Source organism: Gopherus flavomarginatus, chromosome 1 (genome assembly GCF_025201925.1).
Source record: "Gopherus flavomarginatus isolate rGopFla2 chromosome 1, rGopFla2.mat.asm, whole genome shotgun sequence".
In the NCBI taxonomy this organism is placed as follows: domain Eukaryota; kingdom Metazoa; phylum Chordata; order Testudines; family Testudinidae; genus Gopherus; species Gopherus flavomarginatus.
This window is the reverse complement of record NC_066617.1, coordinates 141,922,584-141,949,831: the sequence shown is the minus strand read 5'-3', so window position 1 is coordinate 141,949,831 and position 27,248 is coordinate 141,922,584. Positions and strand designations below refer to the sequence as shown.

The 27,248-nt window shown below is 43.3% G+C and overlaps 1 protein-coding gene across 3 annotated transcripts in view; it reads left to right on the top strand.

Moving 5' to 3' along the window:
• Positions 1-25,659, top strand: part of PRMT8 (protein arginine methyltransferase 8) — a 124,608-nt gene extending 98,949 nt beyond the window's left edge. For 2 of the 3 annotated variants that reach the window (XM_050966211.1, XM_050966200.1), the window contains 3 exons: positions 14,482-14,632; positions 20,874-20,995; positions 23,223-25,659. In XM_050966211.1, the coding sequence (XP_050822168.1) occupies positions 14,482-14,632; positions 20,874-20,995; positions 23,223-23,306 (357 nt within the window). In that variant the 3' untranslated portion in view covers positions 23,307-25,659. Of the gene's footprint in view, positions 1-13,798; positions 13,867-14,481; positions 14,633-20,873; positions 20,996-23,222 lie in introns of all 3 variants that reach the window. The other variant, XM_050966207.1, reaches the window with a different exon arrangement.
• The last annotated feature ends 1,589 nt before the right edge of the window (positions 25,660-27,248 follow it).

The following is a 27,248-nucleotide window of genomic DNA, read 5'->3' as shown; positions in this document are numbered from 1 at the left end:
TCTCTCAGCACTAGTGCCACAGACTACACAGCCACATTAAAGCGCTCCTGCTAATGAAGAGATGCCCTTAGGCTAGAAAGGGCCTCTGTCATCATATAGTCGGACCTTCTGTATAACACATGGCATAGAAGTTCCCAAATTCCCCCCTTTTAGGGCTAATCCTTGTAGTCCTCATTCCCCTGAATAGTCTCAGGGAGTTCAATAGGGTTACTTGTATGAATAAATTCTGCTTGCATTAGTAATGGTTTGCATGAGCCAATTTCACTTTCCCTATTGTTATCTGCATCTCTGACTGGCAAGAGGCAAAGTACTGAATAATATTTCAGATTATGAAAACAGGAAAGAACAAAAGTAAAAACTCTATGCGAGAGCACAGCGTGTGCATGCTGTATCTGCACTCAGTTGAACATGAGATAGCTGTCTGTCTTTGTAGAAAGCACAGGCCTTAGTTATTTAAAATCATAGCACACGGGAAACAGCTAAATAGACTACTGCACACATGATAGTTAAAATGGAATATAGCTCTAAAATGAACTTTAAATGAACTAAACAAATGATGGCTACATAGTCAGGGCCGGCTATAGGTTTTTTGCCACCCCAAGCAAAAAAAAAATGTTAGCTGCCCCCCACCCCAGCCTTGGGCTCCCCCGCACACCCTCCTGCTGCCCCAGCCCTCTATCACTGGTAACTCGCTCCCAGGACTGGTCATTCAGCAGGAATTTTGGATGTGCACAGAACACAGGCAGGATTGGTTCCCATGTGGTTGCAGAACTGCAGTAAAGTAGAACAATTTTCAGCTTGTGTGGTTGGAGGATATCTGGATGCATATTATAAGACTGTCCTATGTAAATGAGGAAAAGTTGAGGTGCCTTTATTACTCTTTTGTTCCACTTTTTGTTTCTATGGGGAATTTGCCAATGCAATATCACTGTCTTCCTTTTAAACAAATAAAACTTTTTTTTTTAAAAAGCAATGGCTGTTGAAAATAGGAATTCCAGTCCTAATAACACTGAGAAGCATTTTTTACTCAATTTTATCCTACTTTTTTACAACAAGTTACAGTGGATCAGTATATTTGATTTGGGAGAAATGAAGTAACAGCTGCCCAAATTGAGCTTGAGCACTTCTGAATTTTGAGGATGTTCAAATCTGGAAGGCAAGTGCTAGATTCCCTTTCTGAATATTAGCTAAATCTGGAAAAGAAAAGTCAGTGTAACCCTTCTGCCCCTCTGAGTTGGCAGCAACAAGGGCCGGGTTCAGTATCCAGGGGTTCCGTTTCAGTAACACAATGCATAACCGGCTCGAGCCCCCACCCAGTGACCTGGGACACTCACATACCACACCCCCCTGGGCGCCTCTAGGAGGCAATACTTCCCCTCTCGCAAGCACGGAGTCTGAGTGTAGCAAAATCTTTTTAATAAAGGAAGGCATCCCATTGGAGAAACACCACAAACAGGGTTATAACACAAACCATAAACAAAAACCCACCTCCAAGTACGTTTGGCACTGTCTTTTTTCCCCTTAGGGTTTTAAGTCCAATCACCCCAAAGTCCAACAACCCAAAAGTCTCTGGTCAATGCCACCCCAGAATTCGAGAGTTTATCTGTAGAGGTCCCTCCCCCCAGCCTGGGTAGAAAGGGGCACCTTACGTGGTCCAGGGCCAACTGCCCTGCCTCTCCGTGGTTTCTGCTTCTGCCTTCTCCACGAACTGCTCCGCTTTACCAGCTGCTCCACTCTGCTCCTCCAGCCGTCCTCAGAAAATGCTCCGCTCCACCAGCTGCTCTGCTCCATGAACTGCTCTGCAAACTGCTCGGCTCCGCTCGCTCTGTGGGCCGCTCCACCCGTCCCACAGCTACTCTGCTCTGCCAGCCGCTCTGCTGCCACCAGCTGTCCCGTGATCCGCTCCAGCCGTCCCCGCAACTGCTCCACTCCACCAGCTGCTCTGTTCCACAGTATAACTTCAGGTTCCCCCACTAGTTAGCACAGTATTCTCAGCTCAGTTATTTCAGCTCTTTAGTGATTTCAACTCTTAGTGATCTCAGCTCTTAGTGGGGGAGCCCCAGTGCTAGTGCACCATTAGCCCAAAGTGAGTTCAGCTCAGTAACCTGTATTTAGATTCTTGAGGGAATAAAAAAAAAATCAACTCTGACATGCCACAGTGGAGAGAGGAGGAGGTGGAACCGGTGCTTCTGGCTCCACAAGGAGCCTGCACCACCAAGCACAGATACTTGTCCCCAGCCTCTCTCAATTCACTGGGTTTTGGAACCCATGTCCCTTGTCTAGCAAGTACCACCCAACTGAGGGTGAGTCATTTGTCACCAAGCAGTCCCACAGCTCGGCAGTCTGGGATAGGGTAGGCGTGCCTATGCAAATACAGTCTCTGAAATTCTTTCCACCAGATGTCAGGGTAGAGCTTATCCTGACTCTGCTTACATCCTCCCCCCAGCCAAGAATTTGTCGTCCCGACAAATCACATTCCCTACCAAACTAACTTATTGGTCCCCTCCAAAAGGCATTAGATATCCTACTTTAGCTTTCACAAACCTGTGTGCTAAATGTATAGGCTCCTCACTAATCACCCCAGGTGCATCGTAAGTTAACCGTTTCACTGGTCTTATTACCCTGTCTCGCCTATTGAGAATCTCTGTTGCTATGGTAGGGGGGACATCCTCTTGAGTGACGGATGGGGAGGTTTCCTGTGAGTTCCCCTCAGATACTGGCATAGGCCCCTGCATTTCTAGTTCTAACAGTGGAGGGTCGCAGGTGCTCTGGACATCCTCCATCTGTATGTCACCACTGTCCAATAGCCTGTGTAAGTCATTACACGAGGGTCCCACCAGTGGCTCAGGGATGTCAGGAATGGGCCTAAATACTTCTGCCATAGGGTTTAGGGCGGAAGAGGATGTGCTCTCTTCTGATTCAGCGGATCGAGACTGAAATCTTGTCTTCATCCCAGGATACACTATGGTTGTGTCTTCCTCCTCAGACTCACTGTCAGATGTGCTGAGTAGGGGTAGGTTAACTGCAGGAGGCCGGCTGTCCATGTTGGAAGGCGGCTTTGGTACAGCACCTTCGTTCTGCCCAGTTGCCCTGTTGTGGCCCATCTCATAAGGGCTGCCTACCAATTCTCCCACAGGGAGCAAAAGGTTTCTATGCACAGTTTTGGTCTGCCCTGGACCCTCTTCAGGTTTGATCTTGTAGACCGGCAGGTCTCCTAGCTTTTCCATCACTAACTAAGGTATTGCCTTCCATCTGTCAGCTATCTTGTGTTTGCCAGCAATACCCAAATTTCGCAGCAGGACTCTGTCCCCTGGCTGGAGCTCTTACAGACGCACCCTAGCATCATATCGCTGTTTGTTGCGGTCTGCGTTCTTCCGAGCTGCAGACGTAGCTAAGTGATAAGCATCCCGTAGCTTTTCTCGTAGTCGGGATACATATTGCTGATGGGTTTCATAGCTATCGCCATCCTCTGATACACCAAAGCACAAATCTATGGGTAGTCTTGGTTCTCGCCCAAACATCAAGAGATATAGGGTGACCCCCGTAGCATCGTTCTTTGTGGCATTGTAGGCGTGCACCAGAAATGCAACATGTTGGCTCCAGGTTGCCTTCTGCTCTGGCCGCAAAGTCCCTAACATATCCAATAGGGTTCGGTTGAACCTCTCTGGCTGAGGGTCACCTTGTGGGTGGTAAGGCGTTGTCCTCGACTTTTTAATACCTGCTATCCTCAGCACCTTCTTCAGAAGGTGACTCTCAAAATCTCGTCCCTGTTCCGAGTGTATCCGGGCTGGGAATCCATAAACTGAGAAATATTTTTCCCACAGTACTCGAGCGACAGTGGTGGCCCTCTGATCACGTGTGGGATATGCCTGCGCATATCGCGTGTAATGGTCGGTCACTACTAGGATGTTCCCAATATTCCTCTTGTCCACTTCTAGCGACAAGAAATCAATGCAAACCAGCTCCAGAGGTTTGTTGCTGGTGATGTTCTTCAGATATGCAGCCCTCGTGGGCAGAGTTTTCCTTTGAACACATCGTGCGCAGGTCTCACATTTCCTGCGAACATCTTCAGCCATCCGTGGCCAATAGAATCTACTGCGGATAAGTTCCAGGGTCCTCTCCATCCCTAAATGTCCAAATTCATCATGCAGGGCCCTCATGGCCAGGGCTCTGTAATCTTTTGGCAGCACTAGTTGATTCCGTTGCTTTGGTAGAGGGTCTGTGGTCGTGCGGTGTAGCACTCCCTGAATCAGTTTTAGTTTGGTCCATTCTCTCAATAGTAGTTTGCCCTCTGGGGTAGGTGGGACAACCTCAGCTGGGCCTCGCCCCTCTCTTTTGGCAAGTAGTGTATCACGAATGTCAATATCTTGCAGCTGGGCCTCTTGCCAGTCAGCCGTATTGAGCATGGGCAACGGAGATTGGTCCAAAGCAATATAGTTTACTGAAGCAGAAGGCACGCATTCGGGGGTAGGCCCAAAGTTTCAGCAACACATCCATGAAGGCTCTCATGGGCCTCCGGCTCTCGGCGACTTACACTGCAAATAGCTCTCACTCCATCCGTGGGTATCACAGCAAGTCCTGGTGCCTGTGGACGCCTGGACAATGCATCTGCATCTACATTGCTTCTCCCTGATCGATATTGAATGCTGAAGTCATAGCTAGCCAAAGCAGCCACCCATTTTTGCCCTGTAGCATCCAGTTTAGCACTTGTTAACACATAAGTCAGTGGGTTGTTGTCTGTCTACACCTGGAACTGAGCCCCATACAAGTAGTCTCGAAATTTCTCAGTGATGGCCCATTTCAAGGCCAAGAACTCCAGCTTGTGGGTGGGATAGCGGGTTTCACTATCAGACAGTCCTCGGCTGGCAAAGACTACAAGTTTACGCTTGCCTTCCACCTCCTGGTACAGTACTGCCCCCAGACCCTCCAAACTGGCATCAGTATGCAGGATAAATGGCTTGCTTGGGTCAGCAAATACTAGGACTGGGGCATGAGTTAGGCAAGTAATGATTGCTCGAAAAGCCCTTTCACATCTCTCATCCTACCGTGGCCCAAAGGGTTCGAAGGGGCCATAGTGTCTCTGCATGGAAGGCCTTTTATTCTTGGTCTTAGATTTGTCCTTGCTGGACTGATATCCCCTGGTAAGATCATTGAGGGGTTTTACAATTGTAGCATAGTTTTTCACAAACCTGCGGTAATAACCACTAAACCCAAGGAAGGTCTTGAGTTCTCTGTAGTTGCTTGGACGTGGCCATGTAGTGAGTGCTTCTATTTTATCAGGATCAGTACTCACACCCTCTTGGGACACGATGTGCCCCACATACTTCACCGAGGTCCTGCAGAACTGGCATTTGTCAATTGAAAGCTTCAAACCATAATCCTCCAGCCTATCAAGCACTTTAAGAAGTCTTTCTTCATGCTCCTCCAAAAGTTCTTCCAAACACAATCAGGTCATCCAAATAAACTAACACTTGCAGTAAATACATGTCTCCCACAACTTTCTCCATAAGATGTTGAAATGTGGCAGGTGCTCCAGAAATCCCTTGGGGCATGTGTTCGAACTGATAAAACCCTAATGGGCAGATGAAGGCTGTCTTCTTCTTATCTTCTTCACCCAGAGGGATCTGGTAGCATCCACTCCGAAGATCCAATACAGAGAACCACTGGCTTCCCAGCAAACAGTCTAAGGCATCTTGAACTCGAGGCATTGTGTACTGGTCAACCACAGTACGGTGGTTTAGGGTGCGGTAGTCAATACACATCCGGATTTTCCCATTTTTTTTACGGACCACCACAATGGGCGAGGCGTATGAGCTGAGGGACTCTGTAATGATGCCATTTGCAGCCAGCTCTTGAAGATGTTGTCGCACATCTTCCATCTCGGAGAGAGCAAGCCTCCTAGATCTCTCTCTGAAAGGTCGAGAGTCATGTAGTCTGATGTTGTGCTCTACTCCTTTTGCACATCCCACATCCCACTCATGCAATGAGAACACCTTGGATCTTTCACAAAGTTTCCTTCTTAGGCGATCTTTCCACTCCTCGGACAATGGTGAATCTCCAAAGTCAAACTTTGCTGGGTCTATTGTTGGCACTTGAGTCTCACACTGGGGTTTTACAATTGATTCAGGCTCAAAGAGGTCTGCTATCTTTTGTCCTTGCCTCACAACAACATTTCTACTTGTTTCATTAGCAATCAGTATAGTCACCTTTTCCTGGGCTTCAGCAGGTAGGGTTATGACTCCACTGGGGACCAGCACTCCTTCCGGGAGCTCTCCTTCAGCTGGCTGCTCTATCATTGCTAATGCCCCTTTACTGCCTTTCAGCCTGGTACTCATGACAAATACTTCTTGCTCCGTCCTTGCAGGCACTACTAAGGGGGTTGTACCCATGTACTTCAGTGCCCCAATCGGTAGCTCAGATGTCTCCGTTTTAGCGCTCTCAATTTTCCTATAGGCTTCAGCACAAAGCGTATGGATCATCAGGGTACTCAGGTACTGGTCCCCAGCCCGTTGTCTGCAGTAATCTGCGAGCACCTTGAAGAGGCTGGAGTTGGTCCCTATCAGCACAGACACATCAGAGGTCCCTTTCGGGTCAGGGCATATTAAGGCAGCGGTGTCCACCTCTTGCTTTACCTCAGCAACCTCCTCTGGGAATTCCAGGTGCACTATGACATACCCTTGATAGGGGTATTCATCCATGCTGAGGCCACACAGACCAATGCCAGTCAGTGGCTGTATGGGCAGGTGCCTAAGCATCTGTTGGTAGAATGACTGAAATATAATAGTCACTTGAGATCCAGTGTCAAGCACGGCTTTACACTCTGCCCCTTCAATCCTCACCATGACCTCTGCTCGAGGCCCTATCAGTCCTGCAGGGATCCCAACTGGATGGTCTCTTCTGGGGGAATCTTCAAATCCTCTAGGCCTAGGTGGTCTCTGTCCCCGGACCTTCTGGCAGCTACTGGATCTCTTCCAACTAATCCTCAGCTTTTCATACACTAAGGAGGGGTTCTCTTCCTTATGGCAGTTAGCAGCACTGTGCCCATCCTGACCACACCGGTAGCAAAAGAATTGTCCTTTCCCCATTCGGCGAGGTGGGACGGTGACTCTAGATACTGACTTCTCTATCATCACAGTCTGAGGTTCCTTATTCCTGGAAATCTTAGCTCGGTCAATGATGCTTTGCAGCTCAGCTATCCGTTCTGTCAGGACCTGCATTTGTTGGGCAAGTTCCTCTGTGGTGCTCACCATCAGTACACTGGCCATTGGCGGTGGCGTCGTGCTGGCTGGTTCCAATGTTTGGGCTTCCCAACACTCGCTGGCTGCCTGCCTTTCTTCTTCCCTGACCTCCTTTATCAGCTGGGAGTAACTTGGGGGATGTTCCTGCTGTTCTCTTAGTCGGAGATGAAGTAGGATTGGGTTCCGATACTGAGTCCCTCTTACAACTTGAGCCAGTCTGGTCTGATCCATCTGCTCAGCAGTCACTGCTCCCCTCATAACAGCTCTCTGAAGTAGTCTCTCCAGCCTCTGTATATAGGCTGAAATTTTCTCACCCCTTTGCTGTCGGGAATTAATGAATTTACAGTAACTGTCCTCAGGGCCCTCTACGCTCCCACAGGTATTATCAAGGGCCTCTAGGCAGTCCTTCACACTGACCTCAGGGTCAGTGAGCTTCAGGGTGTGAATTACATCTAATGCTGGGCCACTAAGGCTCTCTATTAGACATCGTCGCTTTTCTACATCGGGTACAGCCCACTCCCGCAGCATTTCAGTAGTATGCTCCGACCAGAGTTCAAACTCCTCTTCCCCATCAAATAACCTTAACTTACGACAAGAGTTTGACGTAGCATAGGCCAACACAATCTTTTCCAATATATGCCCCAGTGCTTTTGCCCAATCATAGGCTGAGTCTGCCGCCCCTGAGCTAGAGGCTGCAGGACTGGGGCCAAAAAAACCCGACATATTAGCCATTATACAAACAGTAGTTTCCTCAAAATATAAACATAATTATTTCCCAATACAGTGGAACACTCAACAGGTGCTTGCGAGGGGTACTGACCCAGGGATCCCGGATGAGCCCCCAAAAATGTAACCATTCTGCCCCTCTGAGTTGGCAGCAACAAGGGCTGGGTTCAGTATCCAGGGGTTCCGTTTCAGTAACACAATGCATAACCGGCTCGAGCCCCCACCCAGTGACCTGGGACACTCACATACCACACCCCCCTGGGCGCCTCTAGGAGGCAATACTTCCCCTCTCGCAAGCACGGAGTCTGAGTGTAGCAAAATCTTTTTAATAAAGGAAGGAATCAATGCGGCATCCCATTGGAGAAACACCACAAACAGAGTTATAACACAAACCATAAACAAAAACGCACCTCCAAGTACTTTTGGCACTGTCCTTTTTCCCCTTAGAGTTTTAAGTCCAATCACCCCAAAGTCCAACAACCCAAAAGTCTCTGGTCAATGCCACCCCAGAGTTCGAGAGTTTATCTGTAGAGGTCCCTCCCCCCAGCCTGGGTAGAAAGGGGCACCTTACGTGGTCCGGGGCCAACTGCCCTGCCTCTCCGTGGGTTCTGCTTCTGCCTTCTCCACGAACTGCTCCGCTTTACCAGCTGCTCCACTCTGCTCCTCCAGCCATCCTCCGAAACTGCTCCGCTCCACCAGCTGCTCTGCTCCATGAACTGCTCTGCAAACTGCTCGGCTCCGCTCGCTCTGTGGGCCGCTTCACCCGTCCCACAGCTACTCCGCTCCGCCAGCCGCTCTGCTGCCACCAGCTGTCCTGTGATCCGCTCCAGCCATCCCCGCAACTGCTCCACTCCACCAGCTGCTCTGTTCCACAGTATAACTTCAGGCTCCCCCACTAGTTAGCACAGTACTTTCAGCTCAGTTATTTCAGCTCTTTAGTGATTTCAACTCTTACTGACCTCAGCTCTTAGTGGGGGAGCCCCAGTGCTAGTGCACCATTAGCCTAAAGTGAGTTCAGCTCAGTAACCTGTATTTAGATTCTTGAGGGAATAAAAAAAAAAATCAACTCTGACATGCCACAGTGGAGAGGAGGGGGTGGAACTGGTGCTTCTGGCTCCACAAGGAGCCTACACCACCAAGCACAAATACTTGTCCCCAGCTTCTCTCAATTCACTGGGTTTTGGAACCCATGTCCCTTGTCTAGTAAATACCACCCAACTGAGGGTGAGTCATTTGTCACCAAGCAGTCCCACAGCTCGGCAGTCTGGGATAGGGTAGGCGTGCCTATGCAAATACAGTCTCTGAAATTCTTTCCACCAGATGTCAGGGTAGAGCTTATCCTGACTCTGCTTACATCAGTTTCTGCTTCCATGGCTCAGAAGTGGAAATCCTCCTACGTGCCTGGTACTGTATCTAAAGCTGCCCAGCTCCTCTAGTAGAGCCTCCCCTCCCTTACTTTTCATTTTAAATTCTAGTGGGATCCACATTTCTCCCTTGCTAGGCTTCAGATAGAGAGGTGCACTGTCCATTTAGTCCACCCAATTCTTTCTTTGGGGGCTGCAAGGTGATGTCACACTAGTATCCCTAACCCAGTCTGGGGATGTCTTCTGAAGGGGATATTTGGGCCAAAGCCTTCAACTCCTTGGGCATACTTGTTCCTCCATTCACAGTGCCACCCCACATTAGCAGTGAGCTCTCCATTCAAAGTAAGCTGCAGCATGACGTCTCAGCTACCTCACTCCTTCCACCTCCCTTTCCTGTTGATTGCTGCCAAGGGAATGCTGGGAAATGTAGTTCTTTCCCTGCTCCAGGGCTGGCTCTATAGTCAGGGAGCTAACGAAGGAACTACGGCTCCCAGGGCCCCCTGTTGGTTCTCAGCTCCATGCTGGATCCCTGCCACCCCTGCAGATGTGCTGCCCCGAGCACCTGCTTGCTTTGCTGGTGCCTAGAGCCGGCCCTGTACATAGTACAAGAACAGATGGTTGAATAGCTTGATTACCCTGGTACCACATAATGTGAGAGCTGCATGTTTGTTAGCCCAAATCTAAAACCTTTAACAAAAACTCATTGAAATCAACAGGGTGTAGAAAGACAGATTGAGTTCCTGGTCTTAAATTTGCTCCTATTCAAGTTTGTGCTATGCAAGCTAGTACTGGAGTAAGAAGGGAGTAAAAAGTTGCAACAAACCTGCTATTGTAAGGCTTTTCACTCCAATATTAGGTAGAATTTTCTACACTCCAGTCAATGCCTCTCCAGTTAGCTGCCCAGAGCGTTTGGATTAGCAGCATAGGGTAGGTGAGTCCCCACTGCATTACTAACTCAATTTCAGCAGCTCTCAGACTTCAACCCACATCCCCAGACAGGCCCGCTAGCTTGAGTTTAAAGCACCTCTTAGTTTGAGCTAGAGATCTATGTGCATGCACAGGAGTAGAGCTATGGGCACCACTTAACTTATACATTGAGTCAACACTGCAGTGAAGAAAAGCCCTTAGAAAGAAAGCGAACACCATTTCTATGAACTTTTCTAGAGTGGTCTTAAATTTAACTGCTTATATTCAAAATGGAAAGTGCAATAAACTCTGCATTCACCTAACATTACAAATGCTTCTTCCTTATATAACAGTTTCCTCTGAGAGAGTCCACCCACTTGCATCTGTCATGAGGACCATGCCTTCTGAGCAGCAGGCATCATGCATTCAGCAGGGGTTAGCCAATGCTTCTATATCATGATGCCAACTTTTCCCAAGCTAGTGCTAAAAATTTCCCAAATCTGGTGAAAAATTCCCAAATAAAGTTTTGTACAGCGCTTCTGTATCCTGGGAAAGTTCTCAAAACATTTTACTCACAAATTCCCAGCTTTTGGGAAACTTCCCAGGATATAGAAGCACTGGCAGTGGGAGGTAGAAGTGAAAGGAGAAACTGCTACCAGCCAGTGCTGCACCCTCTTTCCTTGGCCATGCCTCTTCTCTCCTGCAGAGCTGGTGGGGGAGGGCCCCAGAAGGAGCCACAGCTGCAGGCTCTTGCCTGCCCAGCAGGATGACACTGATGAGGGCCCTGCTGGCATGAGACTACAACTGCAGCCACTTCCTGTTATTGAGCCTATTTGGGAGGCCAGCATGGAGGCAGGGTTAACAGAGCACTGAGGCAGATGCACAAAGCACCCTCAAACTCTCCTTCTTTCCTCTCCACAGCCACCCAAAAGGTCAGGGGCTGAAAGTGGGGAGCGTGATTCCCACTCCTTCCCTTCTAATTATTCTCACACCATTCATGCACTCTTGAGGTGACTAGTGCCACTTGTGGCACAAACCAAATCTTCCAGCCTCCTGACTACAAGAACTGAGTGGGACACATAGCAGGGCAGGTTCCTTATGCCCATATTCCCCTCTGTGCTTCTCCAAAGGCCCCCATACTCAATCTGGTCCTAGGTAGTTAGCTGCTGTGTTTATCGGTCTTACTATTTCTCAACTTTACACTTTATTACAATTAAGGGCTCTATTTGGACCAGCCCTGTGCTCAATTATGCCCAATTTTTGCATAATTTAGAGAGAAATGTGGAGGAGCATGACTTTTCCATCTAATTTTATGCAGAATTAGCATTCAGCCACCTGGGATTTTGACTGAGAAGCAGAACACACATCTAGTATAGGAATGTGTGGCAGTTTAAATGGAGGTTAAGAACAGGAATTGAGTCAGTATAAAATTGTACAAATTAATCACTACCAAAAATGTTTTTAATCTCCTACTCTGCATGGCAAATTAAAGTATGGTTCTGCTCTGAAAAAATGACTAAAAATGGCACCTTTTTACCAGTATTTTTGTTCCCCACAGATTTCCAGAGACATTTTTACTAACTTTGCTGACAAAATAATTTTTTGTATTGCTTTTGATTCTGCTTCACTCTGCAGAGCCAATGCAGCTCAGAGAGGGGAAGCTAGATTCTAGACATTCAACAATAACAAAAAATATATGCTTAGTTCCAGTCAGTTACATCTGTGCAAATCCACTGAAGACAATGGAACTGCAGCTGTCTCTGAAGGCTCAATTTGGCTTGCAGAATCTTTGGCCAACATTTTGAAAAGTGATTAGTTGTTTTGAGTGCCTTATTTGTGCCTAAGTTTTTGGGTCGCCAACTGGAGATCCATTTTAGGGGTCTGATTTATACAGAGCAGGTGTTCACCACTCTTTGCAAATCAGACCCTTAAAGATGTCTCAGGTCAGACACTCAAAAATGGAGGCATCCAGAATCGCTACTTCTTTTTGGGTGAAAGCCATCAGTACTGGTGATAATGAGGGAGAAGGACATCGCAGGTGGGTTTGCAAGGATGGCAGTTAAAAAAATGTTTTTACTTGCAGATTAATCACATTTGAAAAGGTATTATTGAGACAATAAAAGCAGAACCTCTGCAATGCCTTTTACGCAGAATCACTTTTCAGAGAAGTACTGCACTTTAAAGCAGTCAGGCAGCTTTCATTTATACCAGTTATAAACATGTGACAGATAATTCAGTGTTTCCACATGGCAGATACTCAATGACCTTGGACGCAGAATACATTTTTCATATGGTTGAACTGTTCCTGAACAATATCTCAGGCCAAAACTAGAGCTCTGTTGTTAAAGATGCAGGCCATCTTACCCTATGTTTTCATCTTCTTGGAAAAACCTATGAATTGTGTGGTCAATGCAAAGAAATCCATTTCTGACTAATAGCTGAGTCTGTCTGTGTTTGTCTTACAAAGCTTCTCCTATACTATTGCAGATTCTTGACAAAATATAGAATTGTATTCTATATAAATGTGCAAGATTCTGATCTCCATTATACTGATATAAATCTGGAGTGATTCCGCTTCAGTCAATCCAATTACTCCAGGTTTACACTGATGTAATGGAGAAGAGAATCTAGCCCATATGTTTCCTTTTCAGACTTCAGTTGTGTAGAACAAACTTTATGTCTCAGAATGCATGAACAGTTTCTGTCTTTTTCTTTATTTTAATATTGAAATTGATTTTCCTCCTTTTGATATGAAGAGTATAATATATGGTGTATTGGACTCATTACCAAATAGTTGCGCCTGGCCACCAACAAAAGAGGAAGTGAAGGCAGATGTACTTACAGGGATATAATTAAAATCCACCATTTGAAATATAGGCTATCCCATACCATCAGATATAACCAATGGTATACCAAGCCTTGTATCCTGCCTCACACTATCCAGTATTTGATGCCTCTGAGAAAAACAATGAACATGCATAATACACCATCCCAACCAACTGTGCAATGCTGTACATGTGTGGGGAGAATTCATCCCAATTACTGAGGCAATCAGCTTATGCCCTGAAGCGTGAGATCTGATTTGAGCATCAACATGAGCACACTGTCTTGGAGACTGCATCTTTGTTATTGAATGCCACATTCAAGCCATATTAAGACTTACATAATTTTCTTCTGTGGTCTAAAAAAAATCCTCTGCCTAATATTTGGAATCTATTCTTTGATACAAGGTCAGAAAGCATGATCGGGGGAAGTGGGCCCATGTCACCTACTTTGCAGGTTCTACTTAGCTCTACACAGCTAATGCATATTCCCTTCTGTGACGAAGATCCAAGAGTGAAAAAAGATGCCCTTACGAATCAAAATTCACAGAAGAGGCCTTAGATATCAACAAATTTAACCATGTTACCAAGTAGAAATTAGAGGTAGCAAAGTCTACTCATCTTACTCACATCCCTGCCAATGCTGGGTTCTCCATTACACTGTGCCCAGACATGGCTAAAGCAAATACATTTAAAAATTCAGATGAATATTCATGGAATATTTTCTGCATTATTCACTCAGCTATATATCTGTGTGCAGTTCTTACAAGTGGTGAAAACTCCTTCCATCTCCTCTCAGGCCTGACCCAGGTAAACAGATGTGTTATGGCTTAATTTTCTTGCTCTCTCTGCTGCCAGCTTTCATGGCCCTGCCTCCTTTTTTAAAGTCCAAAGTCTGATTTCTTTCCAACCCCTAAGGCTTATGCCCACTCCTACAGTAATATTAACTGTCCTCTGCTGGTTATTGAGGATCCAATTCTGCCACCCTTTCTCATGCTGAGTAATAATTACATGAGAGAGTAAGGTTCTCACAATTGGGCCCTAAAGGCTCCCTCTTCTACTTTTCCTCTATATTTCAAAGCATATTTTCTTACCTTGTTTCTAACTATTGCAACCCCCCACGGCAAATTTTCTTTCACTGGTTGGCCTCTCCATTGTTCTCTGTTGAGCTTGTGAGTTAATTGGCTGGTTGCCTGTTGTAAGATCCCCCTTCCGGGTCATTTGCTGATTTTGTGGATGCTATTCTTCTCAAACATGCCATTGATTTCTTACAGAGCAATGGGCTGCTAGTAGCCTACATTACTGAGCAATAAATAAAATGTTTAAATACATCACTCAACGTGTAAAACAGATCTGCTCACCTAGTCTAGTCAAGACATACAGACTTCTGTTATGTAAATGGCTTATTCTTTTTCTTCAATGCAGGAAGTGGATATTTATACAGTGAAGACTGAAGAACTGGCATTTACATCTGCGTTCTGCCTCCAAATTCAGCGCAATGATTACATTCATGCCTTGGTCACCTATTTTAATATCGAATTTACAAAGTGCCACAAGAAAATGGGATTTTCAACAGGTACGCCATCTCCTTACTGCCACAGTTCCATTGTGTGATAATTCTGAAGGCGAGAATGTGAATCCTTTATTCACATTGATGAACAGATACTTACTGGAGTAGCTCTATTCTTGTGAACAACTGCTCGCCAAAGTGAGTAAGGAGTTCACAGTCTTGCCCTAGCCAGTATAACTTGTTTTTTAAAAAGAAAATCAAATAATTGACTGACTGTATTTAAAGGGACAGGATACCAAAATATCATTGGGCCAGATTGTCATTTGCACTGAGACACCATTATTCAGCTGTGGCAGGCCTTAAAGTGACTGTAACTTAGATCTTGACAGAAAATGCCACCCCACCAGAAAATTTTGACTTTTCAGTGAAAAATCCAAAAGCAAAATATTATGTTGAAAAGTTGAATTTGATTCTGAAATGCCAATGTGGTGTCTCATGGTAATTGTAGTTTGAGTGCCTCATGCACCCATTCTCCTCTATAATGTGAATTCTCAGGTCTGACTACATCTCCCATGATGTACCAGGGTTTCACACAGAAGGCGTGGCATCCCAGGAAAATGAAGTCTGGCTGCATAGCCTGAACCATAGTGGAGGATAGCTACATGAAGCTACTGAACTACGACTCCCATGAGGCACACCTCAGTGGCATACCCAAATCAAAATATTTTAATTTTCAACTGAACAATTTTTTTTGCTTTTTAGTTATTCATTTTTTGAAATACAATAAAAAATCAGACACTTGTAAAAAATTGTTTAGTCAAAAACCCAATTTTCTGTCAAAAATAGTTTTGACATAATTTTTTCAACATCCCTAATATAAATGTAATTTATAACCAGAGCAGAACAAAGGGGCCTTAGTGCAAATTAAAATGTGGCCCAATGATAATGGAGAGAGAGAGAGAGAGAGTGAGTGTGTGTGTGTGTGCGTGTGTGAGAGAGTGAGTGAGAGAGAGAAATTTGTATTAACTAGAGACACTGGTCCAACCCCTCAATTGGTGTACATTGGCAGAGAAACACAGATGTCAACAGAATTACACTTATTAGCCTCATTTAGGTATTTGGCACATCATTATTATATGTTTTTTAAAATGGGTGAATAGGCTGATATTTGCTTGATAGATCTGAGCATCAATGACTACATGCCTCCATCTATTCAGACACAGCACTCTCTTCAGCTCAGGGAGAACAGACGGTCAAATTACCTCAATCTTCTCTAAGGAACATTAGGGATGATTTGAACCCCCTGCACTCTTTCCCCACAGTGCATCTGTGCTGGGTCATCCCTCCTGCACCTGAACTCTGATTTTGTGAGCATTCATGGCCCGCCATACAATTTCTATTCCCAGATGTGGCTCTTGGGCCAAAAAGTATAAAGGTGCATATAGTGGCATATTCCCATCAGAGAAGGGGAATAAGCTCTCCTGACATAAGGCACATTTTTACTGGTATAATTACAACCACCCTCGGGGTTGTGGTGGTATATCCAATTCAGCTAAATAATATTAATTAAAAAAAAATCGTACCCCTAAGCAAAATGTTTATATTGGTACAAAATCTGTGAGCAGACCAGGTCTCAGCATCTTTCTCATGAGTTTGATTATGTTAATGTGATCTCAGTGAATGCATAATAATAATACTGGAAGAAACTCAGTTTGGCTTGTCACAGACTGTTGCATTTTTACTATGAAGAGCACACTGAACACATATCACTGTCTCCAGCAGACAACAATTTAAATTGACTCTTCTTAGCAGAAAGAGAGAAGCAGGCTGCTATGAACCAACTGACAGACATGCAAAAAGACTCCTGAATTCTTAAGTGTCTCTCATCTCTCTCTCTGGTCTTATTGACCCAGGCTCGCCAATAAACACAAAGACTCATTTACCAGAGAAAAACATTCTCTCTCTCTGTTTTCTTTTTATAAATAGCCCTTCTGGCATTTTCTGGTATTTTCAGCTTTCAGTGGAATGCCTTTGGGGTGTGTGTCTTAAATACAGTATCACATACAAGTCTTAAAAACATTTTTTATTGTGTTAAAAATATGCTTGAAAAATATTGCTATGGTTTATATGACTCACTTACTTTGGAAGATCATCTTTCACATTTCCACAGAGCCATTGGCCCTTCTCCTCTCATACCAAGGTAAATAAGGAATGATTGGATTGAAATCAACGGAATTATACTAGGTAAAACCAGTGTGACAGCAGAATCAGACCTCTTGATTACAATGCATAAAACACATTTACAAGCACAGTATTTCAGAGAGGCAACATCTGTAGATAATCTGTGTAAGAAAAGTAAGGAGTAGCAAAAGGGCATTTAGCACCATATACCAGCCTTTTGTTAATGTAGATTTTCACCTTACATTCCTGCTCATCCATGCTCTTTGCTCCCATCCTTTGGTTGGTAATTTATTCTCTGGATCTGATTCTCCTCTTGCACCAGTGTCGCTCCATTGACTTCAGTTACTCCAGATTTACATTGTAGTATGTGAGAAGAGAGAGATCTGTGGGACATGAGAGCTAATCGGAAGAAGCATGACATTGTATTTTAGTTCCATGGAAGTGAGAGGTTAAAATAGATATAATGATGGAGGAAGTTAGGATGTTTTTCAATAAGATTTGATTATTTTAATAGCCATGAGGCTAATGAGCTGGGAGGAAGAGGTGGGTCTTAAAATGGTACCATATCTGAATAGAGTCATGGGATTGGTTATTTTAGTGCCTAGGGGCCACAACTTGAGATGAGGGCCCCAGTGTGCTAGGTGTTACATAGGCATCTGAAGGTTTGTCTACAGAGCCCTGCAGTTCAGCCTATGAAGGTGTGAATAGCAGTGCACACCAAAGTGCAGCACTGTAACTCCCATGTGGACACTACATGTGTGAACTAAAAGGTTCAAAGAGGATTAGAGTAATGTGAAGCAAGAACTTTTTAGTTTGCAACCTGTCATAAACGGATAGTTAAGAGTTAATGGAACAGAAGTACTTCATATCTCTTTTGCCTGTAAAGGGTTAACAAGATCAGTAAGCCAGGCTGTCTCCTGACCACAGGACCAATCAGGGGACAGGATAATTTCAAATCTTGAGGGAGGGAAATTTTTGTGTGTGCTGTTAGTTTTTGGTTGTTGTTCACTCTGGGGGCTCAGAGGGACCAGACGTGCAACCAGGTTTCTCTCCAATCTCTCCGATACAGGCTCTTATAAGTTCAGAATAGTGAGTACTAGATAGATAAAGTGAGTTAGGCTTATGTTTGTTTTCTTTATTTGCAAATGTGTATTTGGCTCGGAGGAGTTCAAATTTGTATTTTGCTGAAAGGATTTTAATTTGTACTTGTATACTTAGGCTGGGAGTGTGTTCCCAGTGTCTATAGCTGAAAGACCCTGTAACATATTCCATCTTAAATTTACAAAGATAATTTTTACTGTTTTTTCTTTCTTTAATTAAAAGCTTTTCTTGTTTAAGAACCTGATTGTTTTTTATTCTGGTGAGACCCCAGGGGACTGGGTCTGGATCCACCAGGGAATTGGTGGGGAGAAAGGAGGGAAGGGAGAGAGAAAGGTTAATTTTCTCTCTGTGTTAGGATTACTTTCTCTCTCAAGGAGAGTCTGGGAGGGGGAGAGAGAAGGAGGGGGGAAGGTGGATTTTCCTCTCTGTTTAAGATTCAAGGAGTTTGAATCACAGTGATCTTCCAGGGTACCCAGGGAGGGGAAGCCTGGGAGAGGCAACGGTGAGGGAAAGGGTTTACTTTCCTTGTGTTAAGATCCAGAGGGACTGGGTCTTGGGGGTCCCCGGGCAAGGTTTTGGGGGGACCAGAATGTACCAGGCACTGGAATTCCTGGTTGGTGGCAGAGCTACAAGTACTAAACTGGTAATTAAGCTTAGAGAAATTCATGCTGGTACCCCAACTTTTGGATGCTAAGGTTCAGAGTGGAGAATTATACCGTGACACAACCGCAGGGTCCAGAGGGGGCAGTTATAGTGCAGCACTTTGGTGTACACTGCTATTCACACCCCTGTTGTCTGAATGGTGGGGGAGTGTAGACACAGCCTCACTGGAGTCTCTAGTTACTACTGTGATTGGGAGTAAATGACAAGTCTCTGCTGCAAAATTTGACAATGCAAATAGACAAGAAAAACAAAGTGAGAAAAAGGAAGTATTAATCCCCCAATTTTATAGATAGGAAACTGAGTCACAGAGACTCTGTTAAGTGACTTGCCCAAGAACCCAGATAGCTGTCCTAGTAAGGAATGTGTTCATGGAAATCATCAAGAAGTGTTGTACAAGGATATCATAGTTATGAATGCAAGCTTGGGAAATCAAAATATCTAGGCTAAAATTTTCAAAAGTATCCAAGTGATTTAGGAGCCTGAGTCTCATTTTCAAAACTGACTTAGGAGTCTAAATGTTTTTGAAATTCAGTGAGACTCAGGCTCTGAAGGTCCAGATTTGTGAAAGCAGTGGGAGTTAGGTGCTTAAATATATTTGAGGGTCTTGGCTTACCCAATTTTGAAAATTTTACTATTAGAGAGAGTAAAATGCAATAGGAAGAAATATTCAAATCCATCAGTATGGAAAAAGCCTAGAGAAGCCTAAAGGAAGGTCTGCTCCAAATCTCAAGGTAGTTAATAAGATCTGTTGAATTTAATGGATTTTGGATCAGGGCCTAGAGGTACAGCAAACTCCCTGAACTAGAAGAATGCAAGAAATAAAAAGGAGCCAATGCAGGTTCACAAGGAGCTTCTCAAAAGATCTGCAAATAAAATTTCAAAACCATACAGGAAATGCAAAAGGGGAACAGAAGACAAGCACATTCTGTTGAAGTTTTCGGGGGGAAGATATGGACATGAATAAAGGCCAGGTCCATCAATCCCTCAAAGCCAATGGAGTTCAAATGCAGCGGGTTTGCAAGGTCAGGCCTCTAGTGCTAGCCAAAGGAGCAAATGGGGAATAAGAAGTGTAGAAAGAAGATCCATCAGTAGATTAATGGGTAGAAAGAAGATCCATCAATACATTAGAAGGATTTGTGTGTGAAATTAATAAATCAAAATGGTTGAGATATTGAATCATCTTAAAAGATACCCTGTAATAGATAAGCTTTGGATCACATATCTGCATGTGGTCATTCAGTGTAAACTCCTCTGGGAACAGGAGAGAGGGTTACCCCAATCAGGATTACCCCCGTCATAGCTCTCTTTTGCGTTGAAAAATTGAACTTTTTGCTCAGAAATGATCTCTTGAGGTCCCTTCCAACCCTAATCTATGATACATGAATAACTATAGATTTCATGATACATGAATAACTAAACATTAAAGTGGATGTATAAGATGTATAAGAGACTGAGAGCCATTGATTTCAGTGATGTTACGCCAGCAGATAATTTGGGTCATAGTCTATCCACTTTACCCCTCAACTTGCCATTATTAGTTGGGTAGATTCTTATAGACATCATAGTTTTTAGGAACATGGAGAATTTAGAGACTATTGAAGATTGGATGGAAATGGTTTGCCCATCATGGGAAAATATTGAAGAATTGAACATTTTTTCCCCATCCAAAACTGGGACAAAGAGTCAAAAAGCTGAAAAATGTTCACAAAGCAAAAAACCAATTTTTTTTTGTTTCAATCTATTTAAATATTTTGTTGCAAAATTCAAAAGTTTTGGTCAACCATTTTTCATATTTTTTTAAACATAATTAACTTAAATTTCAAAACTAAAAGTATTTTCAAACCAGGAAATAAAAATTTGTCATTTAGATGTCATCAAAATGGGACATATTGACAATTTCAGACCCTCCCTCCCTCCCTTGCCTCTTGTTGAGGTGGACTAATTAAGCCAATGGGAGAGCGTTGTCCTGTTAGCATAGCGCATTTTCACCAGATGCACTGCAGCTGCACCAATGTAGCACAGTAGTGAAGATACGCCCTTAGACTCTGCATGCCTTAATTAATCCACCTGGAAAATTGTATAACGATACTTATCTTTCTTGTAAGTGCTCTGAGAGCTTTAAGTAAAAGGCACTATAAGTGAGGTCCAATTCACTTCTGATTAACACCAATGTAAATCTAGAGTAAGTCCGCTGAAGTCAATGAAATTACACTATGGTAAGTAGGAACCATACAAGTGTTATATTATCTGAGTTGAAATCTGCCATGAGAAGAGAATTTTTTCCAATATTTTCAAAGTCTAATGTATTCATAGAACAGACACAAATGCCTAATTCATATAAATGCCAACATCTGTTTTGTAGCCCCTGATGCTCCATATACCCACTGGAAGCAAACTGTCTTCTACTTAGAGGACTACCTAACTGTGAGAAGAGGTGAAGAAATCTATGGAACTATATCAATGAAACCAAATGCAAAAAATGTGGTAGGTTGGCTTCATTGGTTCTAACTTGGGGCTGTAATGCTAGATGTACCATACACAAGACTAAATAGAGTGAGCCTGTTAAAGGGTCTAAACTCATGATCAGTCACAGGAAGTCAATGAGCTCAAACTAGCTACAGGAATAAAGGGAAACACGAAGACTTTTTATCAATACATTAGAAGCAAGAGGAAGACCAAGGACAGGGTAGGCCCACTGCTCAGTGAGGAGGGAGAAACAGTAACAGGATATGGCAGAGATGCTTAATGACTTCTTTGTTTTGGTCTTACCTATCTCATAGAGCTGGAAGGGACCCTAAAAGGTTATTGAATCCAGCCCCCTTCCTTCACTAGCAGGACCAAGTATAGATTTTCCCCTGGATCCCCAAGTGACCCACTCAAGGGTTGAACTCACAATCTTGGCTTTAGCAGGCCAATGGTCTGAGGTAAACAGGATGAAGTTTAACAAAGACAAATGCAAAGTGCTCCACTTAGGAAGGAACAATCAGTTTCACACATACAGATTGAGAAGAGACTGTCTAGGAAGGAGTATGGCAGAAAGGGATCAAGGTTTATAGTGGACCACAAGCTAAATATGAGTCAGTGTGATGCTGTTGCAAAAAAAGCAAACATGATTCTGGGATGCATTAACAGGTGTGTTGTGAGCAAGACATGAGAAGTCATTCTTCTGCTCTACTCTGCACTGGTTAGGCCTCAGCTGGAATATTGTGTCCAGTTCTGGACACTGCATTTCAAGAAAGATGTGGAGAAATTGGAGAGGGTCTAGAGAAGACCAACAAAAATGATTAAATGTCTTGAGAACATGACCTATGAAGGAAGGCTGAAAGAATTGAGTTTGTTTAGTTTGGAAAAAATAGAAGACTGAGAGGGGACAGGATAACAGTTTTCAGGTATCTAAAAGGGTGTCATAAGGAGGAGGGAGAAAACTTGTTCACCTTAGCCTCTAAGGATAGAACAAGAAGCAATGGGCTTAAATTGCAGCAAGGGAGGTTTAGGTTGGACATTAGGAAAAATCTAACTGTCAGGGTGGTTAAACACTGGAATAAATTGCCTAGGGAGGCTGTGGAATCTCCATCTCTGGAAATATTTAAGAGCAGGTTAGATAAATGTCTATCAGGGATGGTCTAGATGGTATTTGGTCCTGCCATGAGAGTAGGGGACTGGACTCAGTGACCTTGCGAGGTCCCTTCCAGCCCTAGAATCTATGAAGTCTGTTCACAACCTCACTGAAACTGGATGCAAATAACTATGTTTATACAATGCAATGTTGCACTATTAAAATGGCAAAAAAATCAGGATTGGGGAAAAAAAGAAAGGTTCCAAATGCAGTGCTAAGTCAGTTGTACAGTGTATCTTGTATGTTTTATGGCTCTCACTTTGTGACATAAGCAGGAAGGCCATGTTTCTTCTGCCGTTGAAATCAGTGATAAAATTCCCATTGCTTTCAGTGGTGGATGATCAAGCATAATTACTTCAGTTATGCATTTTGGGCCATATTTTCAAAAGAACTGACATCTGGCAGCTCCCAATTGGGCACCTAGGTAAGGGGTTACACATTTTCATATGCACTCAGCTCGTGTATAGGTTCTGTTTGTCTCAATGGCAGCTGTTGGCTGATGAGTACTTTTGTAATTCTCCCATCTCAGCTGGGTGCTAAACTGGGACCTGAGTTTTGTTTGAAGAATCTAACCCCAGATGTGGATGCTGAACTCTGAAAATGTGACCCTCATAGCCTAATCCAAAAAAGAGCAAAGGGACTGGAAAGACTCCCATTGACTTCAGTGGGTGTTGGGCTACTACATGGTAGAGCAGGTCAAAAACTTTCCATCAAAACTATTTTTGATGGAAAATTGGAATTTCATTTGGAAGTGGATTAAGCTAAATTGGGGTAAAAACACTCCTATTCCAGACTAAGTGTCTCCACATAGGGGTTTATAACTGTTCTAGAATAATTATTCCAGAACAGCTATTTTGGTAAATTCCCAACAAGCCTATGAAGAAACCTCTGAGAAGAATGTACAAAGCTTCCACTGCTGTAGATTACCCAATGAATGCTGTTGGGCCATTTATTCTTACTTCATTGGTAAAAAGAACACTGTGTGCATGTCTTTCTGAGTCTGCACTCTTTCTTAGGCTGAGTAAAAATAATCAAATTTGCACACAAAACTACTTACTGTCTTACTTACATATTACGTCTAAATCTTCATTACAGCGTGACCTGGATTTCACAGTAGACTTGGATTTTAAAGGACAGCTGTGTGAAACATCTGTATCTAATGACTACAAAATGCGCTAGCAAAAGAACCTCTTGAGAGACAGAGAGAAGAAGAATTGCATCAAATCTTGATCCACTGCACTTCAAGCTAGAAACAATTGTTTGCAGGTCTATTACATTAGACCCTAGAAAATGTACTCTGGTGAAAGTTGGTAACCTGATCCTTCCTGTTGGTGCCACATGGAGATAGGATCCTGCTATGAATGTACAGTATACAGAATCATAACTTTTGTCAATTATATAGGCAAAATAAGCAAACAGTCTTCAGTACTCTGGTTAATTTTAGGAGGGCAGAAGATGCATAATCAAATTGTACTATTTACTGTGAATTTCTGGTTCTTCCAAGCTTTGCATGCTGCAGGCAGTTAGGACAATTACTTTAAAATAGAGGACCACTGAGACACATCATCATGATAGCATTACTGAGATCATAGTATAAATATATTATAAATATAAAACTATGTTGTACATCAGAAGGATTCTATTGCTTCATAATAGGAATTTGTGTTGTGATTAGTTTTTCCTTCCATTAAGCAACAATAGAAAGTTAGCTGTACTGGCTCTGATGTTAATCTAGCTAGGCATATGCTCCAGCTGTCATTCACTGCCCTTCACTGTAGCTTTGGGGAATATTGCATATTGATTATTAGTGTGAGCTAGAAGGTAAGAGAAAAGCAGCAGCTGTATTTTAGAGTATCAGTTAGAAAACATACATCTCTAACTTTCACTATTGATTTCTGTCCCATTCACAGATTGACATCTGTCAGTTATTTAGAAAACAAGTTTAACTTTTCATCATTTGGGAACATTTTGTGATGAATTGTTATAGCTGGATTTTGCATGAGACCTTCCTAAATTTGGCATACAGTATTTGAATGAGATGAGCGCAAAACATTTAAAATGGTAGATTAGTCATGCTTTGTTGGCCATGTCACATCTCAGTTTCTCTCTCAGCAACCATCTTAATAAAAAGTAATTTTAGTTCTGAATAAACAGGGGGTTGGTGTTTACTTTTTTGGTGGTGTTGGACAAGTCACTTTAAAGTGCAGATATTAGTCTCAAAAGTGCAGTGATTACCTTTGCTGAAATGGGGTAATGTTTATTTAAAAAAAATCTGTGGCTTCTGTATTATGAAGATGTCTGTAGCTTTTTTTCACCTTCCACTTATTTTACTTTAAATATATTCTGCTTATAGTTAAAATATTAACTGATTATATTCCTTGAGATGTATGTATCAATTTTTTTTTACTATATATAAATATTGGGCATTTACTCACATGTAATTTATTAAATTGTTGCATCATCATCTTCATCTGTATGTCTTCCAGCCACCAAAGGTATTAGGCACAAAAAGATGTTCTTGTCATATACTGGATAAAATTGACTAGTTTTCTGTCTGAGATACTTTCTTCATCAGCTGCAAATGAAACAGGCTAGAAGTTGTGAAAAGCTAACAGTGCTGAAGGTGTAAACTTGTCCGTAAGCTTTTCTTAGGTTCCTGTTTTGTCAGTGTAATGATTGACTGCTTTTAACCTTTTAGATATGTTTCTATTGTTTTTCACTTCATCTGAGAGATGTACAGTACTTCCATTTTCTTATGGTCTAAAGATTATGATCTTGGGATCATGGTACATGGTATCTATGTAGAATGAAATTAAACTGTAATTTGGCAGTAAAACAAATTGTTCACTCTGCAGTTAATTATGATTCCTTTAAAGCTATTTTTACTGTTTTCTTTGAGCCAGATGCTAATGTCTTTACTCACCCTGAATTGTATTATAACAGAGTGGCCTGCCTCTTTTAAGACCAAGTGGTTTGGGAAGCAGCCTGCCTGATTCTGGAGAGGAGTCCAAATCATCCGACTCATTTGGGCAGCATCAGGTGATTAGGTTTGATGAATCCTAGCTAGGAGATATAGATGTGGGTTTCAGCCCCATGAGGGAGCTTGGGACCAGGACAGAGCTGGAAGAACATTTCCTGTAACTGCAGCAGAGGACTGAGAGGCCCTGTGAACACCTGTAGCCTGGGTGGAGGCTTTGACTACTAAACTTCCCGAGATTAGGGGGTTGGCAACAGGACTGTCACTTTATGTTTTCACTCCACATTTCCTTTTTTTGTGTTGGACAATAAACAGAGCCCTGAGGCCAGGGCTATGAACTGATGTGGGTATGGCCAATTATTTTCCCCAGGTTGGTTATCGAGTCCACCAGCATGTGAAACCTTACTCCTCAGAGAGTCCTATCTGTTTAAGTGGGACTATTCATGGAGTCAGGTACTTCTGAAGGTGAGGAAAGAGATCAGAATCTGTCCCTGTTTCCCCAATGTATATTGGGATGCACCTACTGTTTCACAAGTGGTTACTGTGCTGACTACAATTGACCAGGAAAATATTTGCTCAAATTGTTTTACTTTGTGCATTTGACAGCCCTTTGGCCCAGATCCTCAAAGGAGTTTAGAGGCTTAACTCCCTTTGATTTCAATAGGAGTTAGGCACCTAAATACTTTTGAAGATTTGGGGCTGTGTGTATAGTCATTCGTGCCTGCTGTTTGTGGTGGGTTTTCAGACAGCAACATAAGAAGGAAAAACCTTTTTATAAAATAGGAAAACCACAAAAACTGACAGGAGAATTCACAAGCAGACATTGGACCCAAAACTATTTTATTATTCATTTTGAAATTGACTAGGATTCACGTTGTTGGTGTTGCTAATAACATTTTAATCCACTGATAAAAAATTTCTACGTTCATTGAATATGTGACAGTGTCATTTGGCAGAACATCTTGGAACAGAAATATCTGGGAAGACTTAATCATAGCCCTGCTATTAACCAGTGCTCAAAATGGAACATAAAAAGTGATGTATGCTCCCCTTTCAGCACACCTTCTTCAGCTAGCGCAGTGAAATGTGTGTCACTATTCAAGCATTGCTATGATAGGAAGGCTTGCTACTGCTCCTGCTTAAGTTGATGGCAAAATTATCATTCACTCTAACATCCCAAGATTAGGCCTTTAATGATTTTCTTATCTAGTAATGGCAAATGTCGAGAGGGTGATGGTCAGGATCCCACTAAACTGATCTGGACTACAGGTGTGCTCTTTTCCCCCAAAAGGCGTATTAAGAGTACCATACATTTATGGCCCAATTCTTCAGAATGCTGAGAACCTCCCAGGAAGTGCTGAGCATTCTCAACTCTCAAAGAATAAAAAGAAAGTTGAGAGCACCTAGCACTCTGCAAGTAGTGCTCATCGCTTTGGAAGCGACTGGGTTTTGCCTATGGCATCTTCCATCAGAGGGTCTTAGTGTGCTCTATAAACACCAATTAATTTACCTGTCCTATGAGGTTGGTATTATTGTTATTCCAATTATATTCAAAATTTCTAATATAAACAGAAGAATATGACGAACAGAGATTGGAGGGAGGACTGCCAGAAGAGGAAGGAGATATGGAAGAATGTGACCACAAGGACAAAGCAGAGGAAGAGACCAGCAAGTAGTGGCAAAATTGAACTGAGTTACAGACTTATTGTACTGGGGAATGAGAAGGAGAAACAGGCAGAGGATGGGTTGGCAAGGAAGAAAAGAAGAAGCCAGTCCTTGCAGGAGAGAGGAAGAAATGGAGACAGCCAGGGACCAGAGCCTAAGGAAAAATGAGGATAGGACTGCAAGAAAGAACATAAAACAGATTTATAGCAACGTCAGGAAGAGACAGGTCTGGGTGATCGGGGACTCCATATTCAAATGAATCAACAGGCCTGTCACCAGACCAGGTCCAGAGAACAGCAGAGTCTGCTGTCCGCCAGGAGCAAGGACACGAGATGTGGATGTGAGGCCAAAGAGGATCCTGATGGGGATGGGCAAAAATCCCCTGATTGTGCTGTATGTTGGGATGAATGACAGCCCTGCTGGATTCCCATTGGAATGGATCCAGGATGACTACACTCAGTTAGGTGAGATGCTTAAAG